Source organism: Platichthys flesus, chromosome 6 (genome assembly GCF_949316205.1).
Source record: "Platichthys flesus chromosome 6, fPlaFle2.1, whole genome shotgun sequence".
NCBI classification, from domain to species: Eukaryota; Metazoa; Chordata; class Actinopteri; order Pleuronectiformes; family Pleuronectidae; genus Platichthys; species Platichthys flesus.
The window spans coordinates 11,860,119-11,883,491 of record NC_084950.1 but is presented as its reverse complement, the minus strand read 5'-3'; the positions used below and the strand labels follow the sequence as shown (position 1 = coordinate 11,883,491).

The window sequence follows — 23,373 nt, the reverse complement described above, 5'->3', positions numbered from 1 at the left end:
GACGTGACATCATCAAGGGAATAATACCAAAGCCTTGACAATATGTGAGACGCAGTAAGCCTGAGTCAATACAAATTGGCTCCGTTTAACAGAATCTACCCATTGGCTGCCCTCGTTGGCCTCGTCCAATCCTCTCCTTATCTCTCTCACAGACAGAGGAATCTTCAGTATGCACTGAGAATGCCAGCAGGGAGAGCAGCAGCAACACTGCGGTTTAGTAACCCTGACTCTGAAGTACCAAAGTATAGTCAAAATAAAAGCTGTTTTCAGACATGAACTGGGTCTGGACATTTTCCAAGGTTGGCTTTCACACGTGAAGAACGCAGCAGGAGATAGTCCGGGTCAGACGGGTTCACAACAACAGGAACAGGTGAGGGGAGGTGTCTAGGTAGAGCATGCAGGAGGCAGGACATGACTCTTCTGATGTGGAATTCACGTGTTTTGGTTTTCACCAAAAGCTCTCGAATGACGTTGTCTTCTGTCTGGATCGTATAAGCGACCAATTTTTCATCCTGCGGTATTTGTATTCATTTAGTTTTTTCACTTTTGCGTTACTCATGTATTCATCATCACCGCTTGCTCAATTTCGGTACATTTTTACTGAAGAAAATTTCTTGAGCAATCGAGACCAATAACATTTTCACCTTGAGAGAACATCCACTGTTTTTTAGAATTTGCCGGAATGAACTGCCTCAGGCACAATTAATGACGATTCAACCCTCTGGTTATTTGTCTAGACAAGAATACATTCCGTGTGAAATCAAGAGACTTTCTTTTCAATAACAACTGCATGTTCTTGTTTATTCCTGTTTGAAGTATATTTTTTTCCATTAGCTTAATAGTGAGTCACAATTTTAATAAGCAGATGTATGACCCTTCAGCCTTTGGCCACAGGCATTTAGGCAAGAGAAAGTTTTAAAAAGGCAGTTAATGGTGAATAAAAGCAGGTTGATAAGCAATGAAAAGCTCGGGATTCAATAACACAGGGTCCATGCAGCTATTACCTCTCAGAGATCAATTTAGCGACAACAGCAAAGATAACTGATATTCAGATTAAGTAAATTCACTACTGTGCCGATATTCTAACATAGAAGCTTAATTTCTTACTCAATGTAACCTCCATTTCATTGTCAATTAGAAAACAATGACAACAAGGAGCTACATGTATCTTAAAAAAGTGTGTCCAATAGAAACGGCAAGTGCAACGACTCTTGAGCTGCTGCATTGCATAATAGAGTCAATTATTTAACCGACTTGGATAGAGAGAACAGACTAAACCAACAGACTAATGGACATTTTTGAGAGGCTATTGAAACAAAAAGGCTAATTCTTTTCTGCTGAGTGGAGAAGCTTGTGTAGAACAATGACACTGGGCATCGATGAGCGGATTAGGCCCTACTTGAACTCGCTTGTGATTCACTGAAGACGCGGGGGCAGGGGAACAGAGGGATGAGGAGGGGAGAAAACGGCAGAATCTTGAAACAATAAAGCAAATGTTTCTCTGCTGCCTGAGATCAGAGACTGTAGAGAGGTAACAGCACCAGTCATGCCACTACAATTCCGATCAGAGAGCCTTTTTTCTCCCTGAGGATGCCCAAGACAGACCTAAGATGGGGAAGGATGCCAAGCAATTAACTGGAGAACTCACTGGTTCAACAGTCATGGTCTGGAAGCGTTTTAATAAGCTGGAAACTATTTCCAAAATGGTTGATGGTTCCGATGCCGACCAAAGACAAAGGCCTGCATTGTAAAGGCAGAGCGTGTATTTTTCTTCGCTGATCAAGTTTACTGCCAAGAGGCAGTGAACAGGCGACAGACCCAAGAGCAGTCGCCGTTGTTTCTTTAGGCCCCACCTCCCCCACCCCCTACTCCACCCCCCAACACACACATACACACAAGCACAGCCTTCTCCACCACAAAGGCAGAAATGTGAGACCTCCTCCATTGAGCTATGTCAGAAAAATGCCACGCTACAGACAATCCCCACAGTGGCCTGTCGCCAATATCCTGAATCAATGTACAGTATGATGACCCTAATTCAAGCCATTCAGAGGGTATGTATTTACACAAGAAAATTTGAGTCAGTTAAAACCACCAGAGATTCCTTGAATGGGTGTGTCGGCGAGTTGACAGAAACAATGTAAGGAGAGCCAAAGAAGTAATGTGACAAACACACTTCCCAGAGTTATCTCACAGACCCACGGCAGAGATGCTTTTCATTGGTGTCTTTATAGGTCACCCTTGAACAACACAACAGCCCTATTCCACAGTTCAGTCAAACACGAACATACACACAAATACATACACAAAAAAACTATTGAAAGAGAGATTGTACAACTTTCTATTTTAAAGTTTTCAGAATCTTCTCTTCACACCTGGCGTCCACACTTCTCTAGGGTTTCAGAGCCAGATAAGATAAATGGATTAAGTTTGGAAACATCGCTGGCCCCTTTTTAGTTTAAAAACAACCCGGCTACATTTTAGTCTGGACGGGCAAAAACAGAGATATTTGGAAAACATTATATCGAACCTCACAACAACCTCCCGATTGGGTTGTTTGGTCAACATGTAGACTTTGCTGAGTTGTAAGGCTCCTATCACATGAAGAAAGAAATACGTAGTAGTATGACTGTAGCGTTCAAACGTGGTCTTTTCATAGATCAGAGCTGTGTGGGGAGGGAGGTTTCTGGGACTAAGGGGGTGACAGACCTGTTTGATCTTGACTTTGTCTCACACGGATGCTGAACTGACCTCGCTGCTGGGTGGGGAAATGAGAAGTTCTCCGCCTGCTCTTTTTGTCTCAATCCTTTTTACACTGTTGACATTTTCCCTCAACCTCTTCTCCTCCAGTAGCCGTCTTCTCTGGCAGGATATGACCCACCCAGCTCATAGTCACTTCATAAATCAGCAGCCGGGTCTCTGTCGCTGCACTTTAAAAGAAGCCCAGGCCCTGCCTCTTTCCTCCTTTGCTGTGCCCCGTGAGGCTGACTTCCTCCCACTGCACCAAGAGCCGAGAGTTTAAACATATGCTCATGTGCAGCATTGTCTGACACCTACACAAAGTGACGCGCCAAAGGGAGAGATGTCTGTCTCCAGTGTAGCACCAAAGAGCATGTTGGACAGAGCATGTACTCACATGTTAGGAAATTCTAAATCCCTTTTGATATTTACATACCGCCTGATGCAAAGTCACAAAAGGCTACTGTGTGGTGTTATGTAGTCTGAACAGAAACAGTTACTGTGGTTGTTTTTGACATCCCTGAGTTTGTCAAATGGATACACCAATTGAAACGCTGATGTTTAAGGTAGGGTTTGTTCGCTGAAAAACGTTTTGTCTGATTTATTGAAATCTGTTAATGAAAGACGATGTCTGAAAAAGGTTTGTCTGTCTGTGGCCCACGCAGGAATGTAATAGACACAACCTATCATTTCATTTGGACATTTGCCCATTTGTCACTAGCCCACCTGTCTGCCTCTGCTGACCTGCCTGTGCTATCACTATGCATGACCATGGTCTTCAGTTGGAGAAACGTATTTTGGGGAAGTAGCTTCGGGTGCCGATATGGTGGAATGAATCGGTTGAATGTGTGGTCTGCTCTTGTTGGCTTTTCATCATAACAACATTAGCTTTAACAGAGGTTTAAGTGCAGTTTAGCAAAAAGTAAAAAAAAAAAAAAGAGAAAAAATCACTCGAAATACGACCTCCAAAAGAAATTCCCTAATTAAATAAAAACAGTTAAATCCAAATTCCACGAACTTAATAAATGCTATTAATCCTCAAGTAGCAGCAGAGGCAGTGTCTGCAGAAGGTCACATCCCTGGTGGTCTGAAATATTTCTCCTACTTAGGCCGACATGTTTGTGTATTTACACCAGCCACTTTTGGGGTTTTACTTAATTAAAACACTAGCCAGTGTACCACAAGATGTAAAAACTTCAAGAGCATTCCACTCTTGTGATTCTGTACGGTACCTGGATCCCTCACCGGGCCAAAGGGGGCAGCTGGGTGGTTTTTATGACCATGAGGCTTCAAGAGACACAGGATACTAATTATACCACGGCTGCGTAGGCCAGAGTCTAGCGTATCTGACTGTTCTTTAATGTGCGAGTCATGGCACCGGTGCCAGCCCAGTTACTTAACGTCTGATTCATCTGCACAGCCTGCACACACAGGTCCTCGAGCACATGCAGAGGAGACAGCGCCTCAGTCTGCCAGCTACAGATCACATTGTCAGGTCATAATCCATAATGATCCGAAGAAGTGCTCTGATTGAACCGACCGCTCTCATCACCGTACTTCACCATGAGTTATGGATACTTCAGTTGTAATGCCTCAATTCACAGACCTTTCCACACCTCAGTGATAAAACAAAGTCTGTGTAACGGCCTCTTCACTTCCCACGCTCGCACTCTTTCTATTGCTCACTTACACATACAAAGTCAGAGTGCGTCAGACAAACAGGCTACAGCCAGCTGAGGGACAGTCGATAGCGTAAACGTGGCAGTGTGCTTCAAATGAGAGCATATTTGGCATGTTGAGCCAAAAGTTGAGACCATGAAGTGATATTTGGCCTAATTCATTACAGCGTTCACAGAACACACTGGTCAGCAAAGTCATGTGAGTCATTTAGTGTGGTAGCAGTTCCTGATTATGTTCATACAGTGTTTAAATATGGACAACGCGTCTCCACTTCCTCCCACTTTCCAGAAATTAACCTTAAATCTCCCAGATATGAACGCTACCATCTTGTGCATTTCAAGCATGAGTCTCGAGGGGGGGTTAGCAAGGTCCCTTTAATACAAACAAGTGTGATTCTGTTTCAGCTGTCAATCATGATGTTTCACCCTTTTTTTATAGCATCAATACTTACCGGAAAAAGAAGCTCTCTCTTAGAGAATCATTTATTTGATGAGAAGTTGGACTTTGTTGTCCGTGTCCCATCAATTAACATGGACAAGGCGGAAATTATGATGCCCATGCTGCAGCCAGCTACCAGGTGGCAAACAAAATGATTTGTCTTCACTTTTAGGGAGCTGTGATGCCATCTTTTTATGCAGTCAATAACTACGTCAGATATGTCAAGGTTAATTTTTATCTCTCAATTTTAATTTGTGCCAGTTCCCAGAAAGACTGCAGGTGAATGCATGGATGCCACTGAATGAACACACCAGTAGGTGCAGTCAGGTGTAAGAAAGTGGGAGAGAATACATACTGTTAAAACCAGTTACATGATATCATTCCTTATAGACAAATAAGAAATGGCTCTGCAGAACAGGGCAGGTAGAAACAAGTTAAGAGCAATAAATAGTGCTGTAAATTATTTACCTTGGCCCGATTCTTAGTTTAATTTGCGTTTGCGTAAAATGTGTATATAGACCTGTGAGTGTGTAGATGTATCTTTAAATACATACATAGTTACTAATGACTGAACAGTAATTTTGCTGGAAAACACAGAAAACTCATCTGTTCTAGCTCACACAGCTCTGTCATTTGTCTTTTTACGTGCCTTTACTGAACTTCTGTGGTGGCAGAGATCACGTCTCTGAGCCCCAGCAGCTATACAGCCTACATACAACCAGTTGGTGGTGGCACCCAGTGTTTTTAACAGCGGTCACGCTGCTGTTCGCTTCTCCGTGGTCAAAACCAGCCGCCCCTAAATTTGGAGCATTTCTGACCTTTATGGTATATGCAGGGAAACGGCCCAGAGCAAGCTGGTATCGTTCTGTCGCACTCTCCAAAGACAAGAGTTGCAGTCTGTAAGTCTTACCTGAAGAGAGGCTTTAAAATCATATTTTTATACAAGGAACATTTATCGGACTTGGAGAAAATACAAAGAGGTGAAAAACTTCCAGGTTGCAAAATCAGTTAGGAGCAAAAAGTAACACTCTAGATATTGTAAGATTGATTCACAATTTATTTAAATATTTCTCCAATCTACAGACATATGTCAAAGTTGACCAACCGCAATGATTAATAAAATAGAATATATACAAGATGGTCAGATGTGACAGCCATGTTTGCATATCTCTTACAAACCATGAACTTCATCCTACATTCAATAGACTTCAATTGTCCCTGTGAGATGCTTGTGAAAAACCAAATACTTCAGCAGCTCATAATGAGTGAACATGAGCTCAACATAAATAACCAAATGGATGAAAATCAGGAGTTTGTTGCATGAATAATCCGATGATAATCATTTGTCACTGTTGACCATTTGTGTGGCGCAATGCAGATGGTCTTCAGGCTTGGACCAGCGCCTTGCTGGCAGAGCTAATTATACTCCTTTAATTGCTCTGAAGTAAACAGAATTAGCCACTCATCTGAAGAAAAAAAAAAAATCACCATTGAGCAGAAGAAAGGGGGAAATTCTCCACTACAATTCTCCTCTGAATGTGAGCCTGAGGAAACTGTAGTCTGCAGTGCGGATGAATGGCTCTCATACGCAACGCAAAAACACTGGCATCACAATTTAACAGCTCCTTCAACAAAGCTACTTTGTGTCCGAGCATTTCACAGGCGCACAGGCACGTACGTACAGTACAGTGACACCCCCCCCCCCCCCGGTTCCTGATTCAATGTCAGGATATGCTCATGGAGTCGACTTTTGCAGGTACTGTAAAACATACGCTCCATCTAAATTTGTTTACTTCAGAAATGTTGCAATGCCATCGTGATGACAACTGGTCTTTTGTGTTTACGTTTTTCGACCTTCAAACAGATTTGGACAAAGCTTTATAAACAGAAGAAAAAAATGCTAAACCCGCAAGTGGAATGTAAATACTTCAAACAACCATTCAGACTTGAATGTCTTTTCCCCGAACAGGACGTTCTGCATTGACAAGGAGAAAAAGAGGAAAAAATTAAAGAATTGAACAACACCCTGTCCAGTAAATAAAGCATACAGCGGGGAAAAGGCGAGAAGGATAAAATACTCTAATGGTTCTTTTGACTATAATGAAGAAAACAAGGGCTTTCACTAAAGCAGCATTTGGATATATGAAAACAAATGCGTCTCTCTTCTTTACATGGAGCCACGCTAATTTATTTAAAATAGGCCATGCATCCTTTTTTTATTTTCAATGTGCGTCCATACTGTAGCTACGAGCGTAAACAGCAGATAAACAGAAAAGTTTGCGGTCACCTCTATTACCGCCTGAGAAGACAACAGAGAAAGTCCACAAGCGTGATGACGTTCCAGGGACTTTCCGAAACAGGAGCATCGGTGTCATTACCCCACACACAGGCGGAGGAAGGGAGAAGGGGAAAGAGAAGGGTTGGAAGATAATACCATATATTATGCAGGGAGGTAGGTGGAATGCAAAAACAAGCTTTTTTTACAAGCAAGTACATGTCTGGTCTGGGAAAGTGTGAGCAACAGTACATATGGGACGGACCCATGTCTCCGAGACACAGCAAAACACAACAAGAGCGTTGAGAGCAAAAGTTAGTCATCGACAGCAAGTCACAGCAATGTTCAAACCACATCACAGCTGAAAGAGAGACTCATAAAGGGAACAATCGCTGAAAGGAAGCTTAGGGCCACGGCGTGGGTCCGCTGAGGAAAAGGCTACTCTGAGTAAATGAGTGTGAGTAATAAAATATGAATAGAATGGTGGGTGTTTACATTCAGGCTGTGGGGCTCATGTCCTGACAAACACACTTGAGTGCAAACAAGCCCAGAAAGCCTAGTCTCCGTAATTGATGCACTAATGGGAATGGGTGGTGGTGGGAGGTGGATGATGGTGGATGTTGGCGTTGGACTGAAGGATGGACAACTCCAGACCGGGACTTCAAAAGACCTGCTGGACATTTATTACCAAATGTGCTCTGGTCACACAGAGGAGCAGTGAACAGATGAAAGAAGTGCAAATGCACCTCCAGCCTGTTAGCAGCAGACCCCGAGGAGCCTGGCTCCTGGAGGAGGACACACATTATCAAAACACACACACAAACAAAAACACAGACAAACAGTCTGGGTCAGTGAGTCCCTAAAGTCAGTAAACACTCTCATGAGAGCGGATCTTTCACCAGAGAAGGTCACGTATATTCAGGAGGCTTAAACAAGGCCAGAGCAGTGATTCAATATTATTATTTATAGTTCTTCATAGCAACTGTAATGTGATAATATGATGCCAAGTTAACAATTTACAGAATTCAGTTTGACAAATATCAAATCGCACCAAATTTTATATAATTTAATTTAATTTGATTTTGATCTTGTTTTATTGCGCTGGTGACTTTTCCTGGGTGTATCCCATCTCTTGCCCAATGTCAGCTGCGATTGGCCCCAGCTCCCCCCACGACACTCAAAGGATAAGCGGATAAACAATAGATTGATGACAATTTTCATACTGATTCGGTCACATAAGATATCCATGGAACTGAAATTTCCATAAAGGGAGATATGAGCCAACAAAGTTTTAGGTCACAGAGTGATCATAACACTGAAATTGAATTGCAAAAAATTATTTTGTCAAATTTTCCACAAAGTTAGTTATAATATCATCAAGCCCTGCAGAAAAACAGATTTTTAGTTTTTTTAACTTGTTGCTTAGATGTCATTACTTATCTGAAGTTAAATCACATCACAAACTCATCACAATGTTGTTGAACAAAGTTAGTGGTCAGTGCACGGACAGGAAGATGCACAATACCAGTATATTACTTTGACAATCGGCTCCTATAGGCCACTAGATGAGTGTGTTCAAAAATATACGAAATGGTAGAAAGACGCGAGTGTGATGATTTGACATAAAGTTAGAATACAATTGACAAAACATTCCAGACTAAATGTTCACTTGCTTTGACTGTAGTGTTCATTACATTTATTCTCCCATTAACTGATAAAGACCGTCCACAATGAGATAGTTCAGTGAAAAAAAGTAATGGAAATACAAGAAAGAATCTTATGACTGCAATTACTATGAAAAAACATATAAAAAAAATAATAGCCTCACAAAGTTGACTTACATGTCCTTCTGGAAGGCCCTTTCTGCTACCACCTTGGGAACATTTTATTATAGTAAAGTACAAGGTGAAGGCTACTTAACCGTCATTCATATATATATATATATATATATATATATATATATATAAATATATATATATATATATATACACATATATATATATGTGTATATATATATATGCATATACATATGCAGTGTGTTTTCTCAGGACCAGGGGAGTGAAAATAATACTTAAAATAATTTTACCCACAGTGCCCAGCCCTGGACCCGATGACAAATCCCACTGATGATCTCATTACAGGTCAGCCCTGTGCTGTGGGCTTATGGCAAAACTGTGGTCACGATGTGATGTCAACATATCTTACCGGATCTGCCATGAAAGAGTTTGAACAATGTTTAAGGTCTGTGAGTCTAAAGTCAATTTAGCGATGATGAATCAGGAGAGTGGCAGCTCCCGAGCGACGCAGCCTTTCCCTCCCTCCCTCCCTCCGAGCAGCGGGAGGAGATAGGGCTGCAGCAGGGAGCTCCAGAGACCTCTATATTTATCTGACACAGTAACAAGCCGCTGTCTGACTGGTGCAGTACAGCTGTACAGTTTATCTTCAACCAAAACTCATGCGCCACCCCCATCCCTATCCCTTCCGCCTCTGCTCCACTGTGGCCAGTGATGAGGGAAGCAGGGATGACCCAGCAATATGTCATCACTTCTGTGAGTCATCCTGAATAAAGTGACAGCTTGTTTTCCAGGAGGAAGAAATGCACAGAAGTCTTTCACTGTATAGCTCATCAGCATTGCTGAATTTCTCTACAGGGAAAGACATATTTCAAAGTTGACAGCTATATTTCAACCCGGGCCACCCCGGTGCTAACAAAGCCCCATCTGGTGATTGCTGTTTTGGAGTGGCCCATTGAAGAGGCCGGCCAAGGAGCTGCCAGTTTGCCAAGCGTGCCGTGCCAAGAAGGCCAGAGAATGCAGAGGAGCCCCAGCCACCTGTGCCCATTAGGCTGCGTGCTGACAACTGCACTGGACCCCGGGGACACCACCCAAACAAGTCGAGGAGAGAGGGAGGAAGGGGAGACCCCAGACAGGGTCAAGGTCATTGTTCAGCCATTGACAGAAAGCCGACTAATGACATTAGACAAGCCAGGTGGCTTTATGGATTGTTGACACTGAAAGTTATATGGGGGAAGATTTGCAAAGAGCTGACATGATCAAAACTTTGTTTGGAGATGATAAAACACGGTACTCATGCTGGCTAAAGGTGAAATGGTTTGACGGGAACCGGTGTGGTTGTTCTATGAAGTCCCTCATCTCCTTATTGTGCATGAAAAGAACAGTCGGCAAAACAGTGCTGGCACGCCTAGGCCTGCTTGATGTCTCTTATGTATAAAGTGCACACAAAAACCAACCACAGCAACACACACACCCATGAGATCAATGACTCATCCTGAGCACAGCTGCTGCAGGATACAATAAATGTCCTTTAGTTATTGTACAATAACTGATGATGTATGATGTGTCCCTATTCATAAAGCGTGTGTACCTGCAAGCTTATTTAGTACCAAAGCCACTCGGTCACAAAGATGTAAAAAAAAGTATGTCCCACGTCTACACACAGACACACACAAGCCCTTGGAAAGTGGATCCGTCTTCCAACAAACACACATTTCAGCCATGTGTGGAGGGAAAGGTAGAGAGAGTTGATCGTATCCACCCCTCGCCTCCATACCACACACACACAACAGGGGAAGAAAAAGAGGAGCAGTGTTTCTGTGACCTCAGTGAACCTGACTAACTATTCTGGCAAAGCAGAATACTCTCTACGCTGCACGCCAGCGTACATCCTCAGCTCTGCAGGAGAGATTTGTCAGCAGGAGATTTCTTTTTTTCCGCTGCAGAATTAACCCATGCTCTCAGAGCTTTCTTGCAGGCATGGCACATTATCTCCCAGGAAGAACTGCCAAGCCGGCCGAGCAGTGAGTAAATGGCTGCTCTGGCCTGCGCTATACGGAGGGATAGAGCTGGGGCAGGCGGGTAAGCAGACAGGGGCACAGCCCGGGAGCCAAGGGCAGGCAAAGGCAGCAGACGAGGGCATCTGTGTCTCTCACTTCTCTTAGAGGCGTCACTGAGAGGCGGAGATGGCCCTCATCCTTCCTGCCATTTAGCACAGGATTGGGGGGGGGGACCTACCGCACAGCTGGGAGGCCCCAGGGCTCTGTGAGAGGAAGTTATAGTATTCACGCAGATTTATGAATGGGTGTTGAGAGTAAAGGATGAGTCACGGCTTCTGAGCTGCACAGCCTGAGGCAGCAGGCGGCCTATCACCAGAGGCACTGGTTGGCTCAAACAGGCATCAAGCAGGATGGAAACACACTACACCCTGCACTTAAACACATACACATCGACAAACACAGCAGCCACAGTGGGCACACACAACCTGGGCACGAGGTAAGGAAAATAAGTCAACGAAAAGAGATAGCACGTGAGGGGATGGAGTGTGTGCATGAGGGCCTGTGTGTTTGAACATGAGTGCAAGTGTGTCAGTCAGTCTTTTTGGAGGAGAGCAGCATGACACACAGGTCCTATTTTGGTCAATCAAGTCTATGAGAGGAACCATAGAAAAATCTGTCAGTGCTTTGAGAGGAGTCCTTTGTAGGCCAATGAGGACAGGAGTCGGATAAACTCACAGCGCCGGCCATCAATGAACAACAAGCCCTGCTGTTCACACACAATAAAACACTGTATAACTATGTCATCATGAATGAAGTTTGCGAACTTGAAATCAAATTGAAAATGAAGCTCCGAAAGACGCCGTTGTCGATATTCAAAGTCAGCGACGTCAGCCGACACGTGGCTGTGGCTTTTTGTGAGTTTCCCCACACTTTCCTAAAGCAATGAGGCAAATATAATGTTACAATTTTGCATTGGGGAAGAACTCAAAACAAATTAAAATGTGAGGTAAAGAGAATTCCACTCTGACCAATCACGCTGCAGTTTCAGGTCTCCCAAAGTCCAAAGGCAACTAATAAAACCAATTGAGCAGAAAAACTATTTGTAACCAAACTGAGTTTTTCCCCTTCCTTTAAGAGGGCTCAGGTTCTGGGTACTCAGTGAAGAGGGTCTCTGTTTTAGTTGAGTGTACTAACATGGGCTGCTAACAGCTCCCCAAATATGACATTTACGAACGTGACCTAGATGGAAGGAAATGTGGCAAAGGCCAAGAGAGAGAGGAAAGGAGAGGGAGGGAGGGCGAAGGGACGTAGATGTACTTAGTCATAAACACACACACGTGCATATGTTTCTAATCATATCTGTTCACATTAAAATTGACTGACAAATGAATGGGATTCATATGCTATTCGATCTTAGATCTAATAAAGACACCGAGATGTGTATTGATAAGCATATACAGCTGTAGATTATAGATCGATGAACTCTGTGGGGCTTTCAATTTGTAAAATTAAAAACAAATTAAAACGTTAAATTAATCTGGATGTGTAATGTCCTGTGCAAATTCTAAATATAATTTACAGTGTGGAAGCGCATCGGACCTTGTTAAATAGTTTACCATGTGAACATCTACTGCATGCCCTCTTGATCAATCAGTAATTAAGCAAATAATGTGGTGTTACTTTGCTCCGAAAATGGAGGGCGCTTGAAGATTATTGATGTTTCAATCTAGAGACAATGAGTCTTTAAGTAGAGGCAGCAATAAAGGAATGGCGAGAGGGTTTGTGGTGTATTGCCGTGTTCCATTACGAATAACCTGAGTTGACAACGTTCCAAGAACAATGTTTACGTTAGCCAGCTAGGACTTCTGCTTGTTAGCAAAAACTATTTAAAATGATTCGTCCACAGACGTGAAGGGACAGTACTTTGTGTATGAAACATTTAATGACAGAAGTGCTGATAAACAGTCAAAACTACAGCCCTCACCACTGTTGATATACAAATGGGCCATCTTGAATATCGAAGTCAGGGGTGGTGAGGTTCATCCGACCGTTCCGAGTCGAAATTCCTAGCTCCGGGGGGGGGGCCCTCTCCCTACACCCACTCACCCACCACACACCAGTCTATTAAAGGTGGTTCACAAAGTGAGAACCGGCCAACAGATCCTCACTTTCCCAAAATTTCCTCAAGGTGGTTGGCTCAAACTGGTCCTCACAAAGACAGCTGTACAAGATCACAAACACACGTCTGTACATCTACCTTAGTGAGGGCACTGATTGACATAGTGCATTCCCTAGTCCCTTAACCTTACCTAAACCTAATCTGAACCCTAAAACCAAGTTGTCACCACCAAATAGCCATTTAAAGTGTGTCAGAAAGTGAGAACTGGCCAAAATGTCCTCACTTTCCCAAAATGTCTTCACTTCGTATAGGCTCAGAATGGTCCTCACAAGGAATCTATACAAGTACTTACACACACACACACGGAACCCTATTTAAATCCTGTTGCCACTTCTCTTGTCCTTGGACGACTGGTTATAAAGGCAAAAGCATATGAGAACACAAAGAGAGTAAACTGCTGCTGTGAAGGGAGCTTTGTCTGCTTCCTCTAATGTAGTCATTTCAATGACACTATGGAGTTGTAACTGTGAAGCAATAGTTCCCAGTACTTTAGGTAAATAACAAAGACAAGGGCACACACACATGCATACACCCACAAACACACACTACTGTGTCAGCAGGGGAAAGAGTTAAGGGCCAGCACAGGTCAAGAAAATCTGCGAGTGGTAGTGGAGAAGATGAGGTCTGATTATTCCACCTTTAGCCTGACGGGAAGGCAGGGATGAATGAGCCTGATCGACATGAGTGCCATCACTTTGGCACGCTGCCTGAGCTTTGTACAAAATGGAGCAGAGCGCAGGCAAGCAGTTCATGCCTCGTGGAAAACAGCGGATGTAAGGGCACTGAGTCATGTTGCTGAGCGTGCCCCCAAGAAAAGCACCGGACTCCCAAGACTTGAAATCTGAGCCCTTTGCTTCTTCCCGACCACAAGAGTTTGATAAGCTTCAGAAAAGCTAATAAATATCTAAAAGCTTCCTTGTGTCTGCTGATGGATGTTGGTTAAATAAAAAAAGGACTGACAGATGGATCATGTGAACTCGGCCCACTTGGCTTACAACGACCTCGCGTTAACACAAAATAGACGACACCCACATTAATATCATCGCCGCCTTCAATTTAACTCCTCCTCACTTCCAACAAATACTTTCTGTATGGCTCTGCATGTACAGCCTGTGCTGCGTGTTTCCCCCTCTTTATCCCCTCACAACTGTGATGACTAAGCCAGCAGGAATTTCTACCTTATACATTTAAAGGGGCAGTCTCAGTACAGCCGCCCTAACATACATGCCTTGTACTTAAAGTGTCAATATGTCTAGCTCTTAGCCGGCACTAAGGAACCACAGTCTGATGTCCCTACTAATAAATTTTACCCAAAACAATGTATGAGCCATGTGGTAGCTGCGGAAATCTTTTCACAAAACTATCTGAGAGAAACGGATAATGGTCAATCTGCTTTCTCTCTGACTACTTTTAATTTCCTCTGTCAATAACTTTGTGATTTAATACATTTGCGTAGAGACACCAACAGGGAAAATGGAAACAAAGCAAAATATCTTAGCTGGCATGTTACTGTGCTTAAGCCTTGGGATATTCCATACAGTATTCTCCATGTAAAGAGAAAACCAACTAGGACTTGATCCGATTAACAAGTAGAGACTGTGTGCAGAGCCTTCTTTGGGGTCAAACAATGACGTCACCATTTAACATGATGTTGAACATGGAGATTGAATTCATTTTGAGTTACACGTCATTATAGTGCCTACTTTTTTTAAAGTAAGGTTGGCAAAGAATTACTTTGCCTTGTTTTAATGACATTATTTATCTATGACCCAGGTTAATGTCTTGCACAGAAGTCAGAAAATTAGATAAGGGAGAATGTTTGTTTTAGTGTTTTATTTTTATTGAAGAAACAAACTGATGACGCCAGCCTTCCTTTAAACTCTATCCCAAAAAGATCGTATATAGCTACAGTGTAAGATTCTCTCTGCCCGTCAGCTGCATCTCGTAAAATAAAGTGCTCTCGCTCGCAGTGGAGTGGGCTTCAGTCAGCACACTAAGACCAGAGATATCAAGTGGGTCTCTGGCAGGAAGGGAGTAAACATATTATCAAATGCAAAATTCTTGCAGGCCAGTGGCAAAGAGTTCTCCTGAATGCTTTCACTCTGCTGAGTTTCTTCTGGGTTCAGGACAAGGGCACACAGAGCAGAGACTATCTGTGGCAAAACAAGACAGCAGGCCTCCTTACGTCAAATTGACCTTACATCACTATGGCTCAGACGCTACAATGCAAACTGACAACTCAACACTTTCACACCAGTTACACCTCAGTTCGTAAGAGAGTTTCAGTTTGTGGACATTTTGAATCATTAAACATTCACAAGCAGACTTGGCCTCTCACATTTGTCTGTCAATATCAAAATACAGCATTGGGGGACATGATGTTCCCTAGAATCAGAGAGCAACACAATGTATGGCTTGAAATACTAGAACGGAATGCCTGCAAGGCTGAGCATACCATAAATGTATACTCTATGGCACGTATAGCGAGTGTGAGTGTGTGGGTGTGTGTGTGTGTATGACTCCCTGTGGTACTATGAAGATTAACCAGCCCTGAAGCAAGGCCTGAAAACAGCAGCTTGCTTCCTTGTTCGTCTGTCTAATTGTAGAAGCCTCTTGTCTACCTGGCTTGCCTGAGCCCCAGATGCAGAAGGCAGGGCTGTCTGCAGCAAACGCACAGACCTGAGCAGGCCAGACAATATTTAGTCATAGGATTCCCAAAAACTCAAAGCAAACAGCACATCAAGGGATCCAGGGCCCGGCAAAGCTAGCTGGTGGTCTATGGCCGCTGCAGTGTTGAGAGAATGCCTCCGACAAGTAAACAGTGGGGAGATATCTGACAGCCGGAGCTGTTAACAACCACTGATAAGCCCTGCAGAAAAGAGTGAGGTGAAAATAGAGGAGGAAACACCAGCAGAACAGCTGACAGGGAAAATCAGAGATGAGTTCCAGGTTGAGGATAAGTGAAGTAGAGAACGCTGGTGAAGAAGAAGAAACAAACAGACAGCGTTTACAATGAGGGGGGAGTGCAGCGCCAGGAGAGCCGGGGAGAATTTACGAGGAAGTGGGAGAAGGTGGGATGAAAAACAAGGGGAGGGATGGGATTTTTTTCACCCCTCCGAGCAGTGCGCTTATTAGGGGCAAGCTTGCCGTTGAGCTTGTATACTTGACATTTGTCTGACATTTCCCCTCAGTGCCCCTCCTCCTGCTTCCATCCTGCCACAAGCACAGCATTAACAGGGCTCCCTCGTATTCGTACTCACATCCGAAGGGGCTCAAGGAATACACCCCAAACTGTTGTGGGGGAGCAGTATCTGGTGAGTGGACAAACATATGGAGAGAGGGTTTTTGTTGTCGCTCCATGAAGCACAAGAAGGCCCAGAGGCTACGGTGGTATGCTAGGCAGACAGCGCTCCCTCCTCATGTAGTGTAATTAAAGAGGAGAGCGGGCCGTATTGACTAGAAAACCACTGCATGCCCTTGAAGGAACATCTGTACTGGAGAAAAACAAGGCAATTATGCAGAGGGGTGGAGGGAGGAGAGAGGAATCTTAAGCCAGAAGGGGAGAGGTAGACACATCAACCCTTTAAAAGAGGCAGGATGAGAAACACTATCTGCACACAAAGCCTGGGATTCTAACACATATCACAGCCCCGCTCTAGCTTCATTGTGTCCTATTATTGTTTCAGTAACTCCTCCTTTTTCCCCACTGTGTCCCACCCTGAAGCCTTTATCTGAAGCCTTGAGACCTCAAGGCCCTCTAGATGAATGCATTTACCCTGACCTCGGCCTGGGCCTCCGAGAGCAGTGAATCGCCTCAGACAATGCTCCTGCCCTGCCTTGCAAGTCTGACATGTGAGAACAACACTGCTAAACACTACAAAGTATCTGCTGTGGGACCTGACTTAAAGGTCATTGCAAATGCTTCATGATTGCACAATGTAGTATTTTTTTTTATGTGCATATTTAACAAAGAGATATTCTTATAAAACCCCAACAAATGTTTAAATTCACTTTGGCAATGGTGTATGGTTCACACATTCATGGGTTTCCAGCGGGTCAGAATAAACAGAGGCACAATGATAAACATTGTATCTTTTCCGCAGGCACATGCAGTAACTAGGGAAATGATGCAAGTTTGATTTCCACTGTTTGTTCTAACGGGTTCCCGAGGGTGAAGGAGGGTGGTGATTGAGACTCTGGACTGACCATGGGAGCTGCACACAGCAGGACCCCTATAGAGACAAGGCAGAGGAACATTTTCCCACCATTATTTCACACAGATGAGAGAATAGAAAACAATGGTTCAGAGCCTGAACAAGCTCTAAATGCCAAATCAAGAGTTGACCTCAATCCTATTCACGAAGAAAAACACATTCATCATTTTATCTTTTATTTACTCATTTGAGTTGCAGCACAGAGTTAATATTCAGACTCAAGAAAGAGAAAGATACGAATGCCAGTCTCTACTCAAGTACTAGTTGGTTTATGGTCTATGCAAAATAAACAAATACAGGGAAATGGTACCCAACGCCTGTGCTGCAACACTGACATCACCATTTTGCCTGTGGATAAACTACATTAGCATCTGCTAACTATCAAAGCAAAGCAGTGAGAAGACGCAAGGCAATGTGTTGCTCTATTGCATCCTGTTGTCAGCTTTTAAATGGCCTTTAAGGGACAGTTTTCACACAAACACCATCAAAATCAGCGATGGCCATCAGGACAGATCCAGGTTGGCCACAGCTTCAGTGGGCCATTGGACCATCCAAAATAATCAATCAAAATCCAAAATATTTTTACTGGTCCAGTTCGTCTCTTTTTACTGGAACTCTCTCTATGCCAGTCATTCAGGGTGTGTATGACAATATCCTTCATGTACGTGCCAGAAAAAAAGGAAGCAGGCATTACAGGCACAAGCTTCCAAATGTAAAGAAAAAACTAAAAGTCGACATACTGTTTGGGCCTCAGCTTCCACAAGTGGCCACCAAGGCTATTTTTGAGGAGCAGACTGAAGTAGTAAATTACAGGCTGGGCTCCATGTTCAGTTAAAACTGCTGTAACTTGCGGTTACAAAACGACCCCACTGGTGGGCTACTTGTGACTATTTAAGCCTTGCTGATGGTGTGTTACAATATAAGTCTGTGCCTTCTGAATTATGTCCTGGAATAGACAGATGCCACTTACAATTGAAAAAGCCTTTGAATTCCTCCAGAGTCGCCTGTCAACAATACCAAAGTGACAAAGGTGCTAAATCTACTGGGCTACGGCCTTTAAGAGACTGTAAACCTATGTATTCAAAGAACAAATAAATAAATGAAAATAATCCATATTTCAGGACAAGTTTTTATGTTCAGGTTCCGGTTGGGGCGCTTTTGTCCACAGTGGAGGAGAGCAAAGAGAGATGTGAAGACAAATAGGGGGCAGGGAGGACAAGAGTGAGGGCATAGCAAGAGGAGAGGAGAGGGGGCACGAGAGAGGTGGTGAAAGGAGAAAATAGCAGGCATGTGGGTACAGTTTCATGAAGAGGAGAAAAAGAGAGGATATTAGACACATGAGGAGGAAGAACACAAGATGAAAGCAGGAGAGGAAAAAACTGAGGCACCAATCGATTAACACATTTGTTCCAATCCTAAAAGGCCTTTGGTTGTTTTTGGCGTGCCACTCTAAGCGTGATGCAAATAACACAGCAGTGCAGAAAGACTTGTGGTCCAAGGTTGGCCAAAATAAAAGATGGCTAACCTTCTGCCAAGAATGTCACACATTGCATTGCTCTGTCTGCATGGCATTTGCTAGGTCAGCTGATAGCTTACCCTTCGTAAGTGGCAGGGCAGACGGGAGCTGGATTCTCAGAGGAACATGAATGGAGCACTGGCTCAATGAATATGTTTTCAGGCCTACTTTTTGAAGGCCCCCCAAGTCTGATATTAAAATCTTGTGAGTAGTTGTCTAAAGGGTGTTGAAGTCTTGTCATGTAGTGAAATGGATAAGCAAAAGAAACCTTGGATATAACCAGTCAAGGCTTGATGCTGTACAAATAATTGAAGACATAAGTGTCAAAACCTGGCAACTTCTTGGAGGTCATACTTCCATCAAAGTGGCCAAAATGTGTCCATCTACAGGTTTGTAGTTTTTATTTGAGGGTCTACTGTAATGTTCAAGTAAACATTACCCATCTTATACCGCACATTGCTGCAAAGCCTCTTTTCACCCTCTCTCTGAAATACTCCGGAGACCTCTTGCCATGACCACCAAAAGAGCCCAGACAGCTCTGGACCCTTCTAGTCCAACACTTTAGAGCATTTGTCCAAAAAAAGCCACACTTTACTGAATTTCTGTGATTACTGTTCTGATTGTTGACATGAAACATTGACTGTTAAGTGTGGTATATGAAGGAATTTGAACTTTCTATAAAAAAAAAAATCAATGGGTCCTTTTGTATTAGAAGAAAAATAAAAATAAATGTGACCCTGCTGGCAAAAAAAAAACACCCTGCAGAGTAACATTTCTCATGTACAGGCTGTGGAAGTATACAACAAAAGGCTAGTACTCCTACAGAATTCTTAAAGCGCCGTGAGACGGCTGATCTGTTTGTACCAGTTTCTAATCAAAAAGCACAAGCTGTCCCTCACTCTGAAATCTGCGAGAAAAAGAGCAGCTCAGATATGTTAAGTTGCCGCAAGCTGCTCCTTCAGTGCTCTGGTTGTGTATGAGACAAACCGAACACCGAGATCTTACTAAACCAATTCAAACCTGCATACTGAGAGGACTTTAAATTTAATGCACATTAAGACGTATAAATGATATGACCCTCCTCTGAACTGCTTTAAAATAAGCGTGACCCAGCCGCGGGGCCGAAGTTAAACGAGGATGACCCTCCCCCAGATTCTTCAATATGCCCCTTTTCATGAATTGCAAAAAGTCCCTAAGGTAAATATTTAACTGACAAGGTCCAGACAGGTAGACTAGCTCATTTCTTGGCAGAGCGACTTTAACCTCAACTGAGCATGCCTTTCTAATACCTGGTGCTCTATATTGCAGCCATCCTTCACTCCACAAATAGCCTGATCTAAAGACAAGGTCTCCATAATGAACAGAGAGGAAATGTTTGCACTGGCCCGTGGACAATCCTACAGCCTGACGGAAATGAAGGAAGCACACTGCACAGATTCATGGGACTTGTTCACTAGGGAAGAAATGCACAATTTAAGAATGTTTGTGAGACTAGAAACCACCTACTTCGATCAAAGTCACATCTGCATTTACTGTACTCGCAATGCATAATAACTGCTGCTATTAAAATGAATTCTGCAAAAATCACATTTAGAGCATTGTCTGCTTCTTTCTTTCTGCAAAATATGATAGAGAACTAAATAAATCATGGGTTTCAAGTTACCTTTCTGGCACTCGTTAGAGGTCCAGCAGCGGTAGTCGTAGTTGTCATTGAACGACGTCCTCTGACAAAGTGGGTTATCCTCCATGATGCCTGGACAGACATTGTCGCATTCCTTAGCCTTCTTATTTCCATTGATAATGTTGTTGAACTCCGAATACATAATGAGAGACCAGTCCACCGAGTCAAGGTAGCAGAGCTCCGGGTTCTTCTCAATCCTCAAGGCTCCCCGGGTGATGTTCCTCAGGTTGTACAGGCCAATGTCCTTCAGGCTTGTCATCTCATAGATCACGAGGGCGTAGTTGTAAAAGAGCTGGCGCCCACGGATGACGCTCAGATTTGGGAAGAGCATGCTGAGGCTGTCCAGGCCAGAGACGCGAAACAGCAGCAGGTAGTCCGTGATGACGGTCAGCTTGGGGAAGCTGAGGGAGCTGAAACCCTCTTGATTGATGTTGTTGGTCTTGTCGTTGATGAGGAGGATCTGCAGGTAGCCCTCCACCACCGTGCAGTTTTCCAGCCGCTTGAACTCACTGATGTCATTTCGGATGTCGATACTCGGACCACAAACTGTCGGACACAGAGAGATGACAGACGATTAAGAAACATGTAATCCCCAAAAAAGCATTGACAACAGAGAGCATTGCTGATTTTGTTTTGTATCATGGAGGATTGCAAGATGAAAGTGGGGAATCCAACAATACTATGTATAGTTTAGCACCTGGTTTACTTTTCCAAAAGATATTAACTATAATAATCTTCTTGATGCATATAATCCTTTTAGTCAAGATAGTAAGGGTGTGATTTAACTGGCGACACGTCATACATACAAATATACTACAGAGCTCGTAAAAAGAACATTTCAACATTCTAGAACAAAAGTTAATGTTTGTTCTGAGTGTTCCCTCTGGTTAGGTATTATTATTGTAAAAAGGGAGAGACATTATCAACAAGGTCGGCTGAGGTGAACACGTTCCTAATAAAGAGGTGAGTGGGTAAATTGTTATTTGGTTTCAGGTATCCATCACATCAGACGCAAGCTCCGCATTTCTCAATAAAATGTTTTGTGAGTCACCTCAGATAACCCGGCTGTTTGAACAAGCAATTTCTCTGTGCTTGGAAAACAACACTTGAAACCCCAGTGCCTAGAGCGTCCTCCAATAACACACACAAACACACGCACACGCACAAAACATTTACAATAAAGACACCATTTATTATTGATGACAATCAACTCCGCTTTAATTGTGCCTCTCAATTACCACACCAGGGAATTAACGGTAAACAACCCTTTCATAATGTTATTGTGCTCTAATGCAGCCGGTGGTTCCATAAACTCTTTCATCAGACTTCACAGACTTCATCAGATCTTTAACAACCTAATTAAAATATCTCTATATTTTTTTTTTTTCAATTGAATAATATTACGGACAGTTTTGTCACGTTCATATTTGCAATGTTCAGAGTGGCAGATACTATAACTTAAAAGTTGTCAACCATTTATCCATTACTTTTAATAATAATTATACTCTTATTTATGTCTCCATTACTACTTGATAGCTATTGTTTTTAGATATACTTACATTTATTGGATTTTGCAGATTTTACACAACAAAAACACTTTCAGAGATCAAACACATGAAACAACAAACTAAACTTGAAATTGACTGTAAATCCTTTATCCACGACCTTTAGCTACTCCACACTACGTTTAAAAGCTTTACCTAATAACTGTATCCATTTATAAATTAAATCTTTTAAAATTAATCTGACACTTAAAGATTCCTATTTGCTCATAAATTTGAGATAAATGGTTAAACCACTTATCCAGAAAGCATTTTAGTCTTCCTACCTTGCTTTCTTAAAGGTTTTCACACACTCTCAATCATTTTGTGAACACATGAATGGTTTTGACTGATTTGATTTGTTTTGTTTTACACAAATAAATAAAAATAAAAAAATGTGGCTACTTGAGGTCTGGAAAATCTTTTCACATGGGTCCAAGCAGCCACTGCAGAAGTAGCAATTACATAGCACTGTCTGGGAATCACTGCTTTCATCTAACAGCCAAGGTGTTAAGTTCTTCTTTACCAAGGTATCTGTTTACAAGTCCCACGTTGTTTTGAACTGTCTAAAAGAAGGTTCAACAGTCAGTACAGGAAATGCCTGGACATATAAGCTCCTTGGGTAAACCTGTTATGTTCTTACAGAGGCTTAGGACGCCATAGCACTGAGCGACACTGTCATACTGCCTGTCCAATGAGACAAACAGGCATGTTTTCAATAAGAGACTTTGATCCTCATCAAAACACCATCTAACCACCACAGCTCGGGATAAAGAGCTAAACTGTTTCTGGTCGCAAAATAAACACTTCCACCAGATTTTCTTTTCTAAAATAGGAACAGAAAACATAGAAAATGTATACAAATAACAAATATATTCAACCAGAGGATGTGCTGTCAAAATGTCCCTGTGAGTGAATTGACCCTTGAGACCAAAAAAAGGGGCCATGTTTCATGTTCTTTGTTTAAACTAGACTTGCCACAGTGTTCAGGGGGATGAATGGGCTAAATTTGCTTCCGTTTCACTTCTCCAAATTTAGAACAGAAACGATTACTTCAGTAGAGAATAGTATTTGCTTTCTCCAATCAACACCAATGCCCCTGGGATCCACTTGTGAGCCATCGAGCTGCATGTCTTCTTTGTTTCATTGAGAATTTTCTTCCAGCCCCTCCAGCAGCCTGAGAGAGGGAGGAGGGGTGGAGCCACTCCAATACAAAGACTAATTTGTTTGTTAGTAAAGAGAAACTCTAGGCTCCACTTCCTGATGAGGGCATTAATAAAATCAGAGGGTGTCTGGCCAGAGAATGGAGGGGGAGGG

At 42.9% G+C, this 23,373-nt stretch overlaps 1 protein-coding gene across 1 annotated transcript in view; it reads right to left on the bottom strand.

Annotated features, from left to right (window-relative positions):
• igf1ra (insulin-like growth factor 1a receptor) overlaps positions 1-23,373 on the bottom strand; it is a 79,201-nt gene that overhangs the window by 47,674 nt on the left and 8,154 nt on the right. The window contains exon 2 of the mRNA XM_062390120.1: positions 20,498-21,061. Coding sequence (XP_062246104.1) covers positions 20,498-21,061 — 564 coding nt within the window. The remainder of the gene's footprint in view (positions 1-20,497; positions 21,062-23,373) is intronic.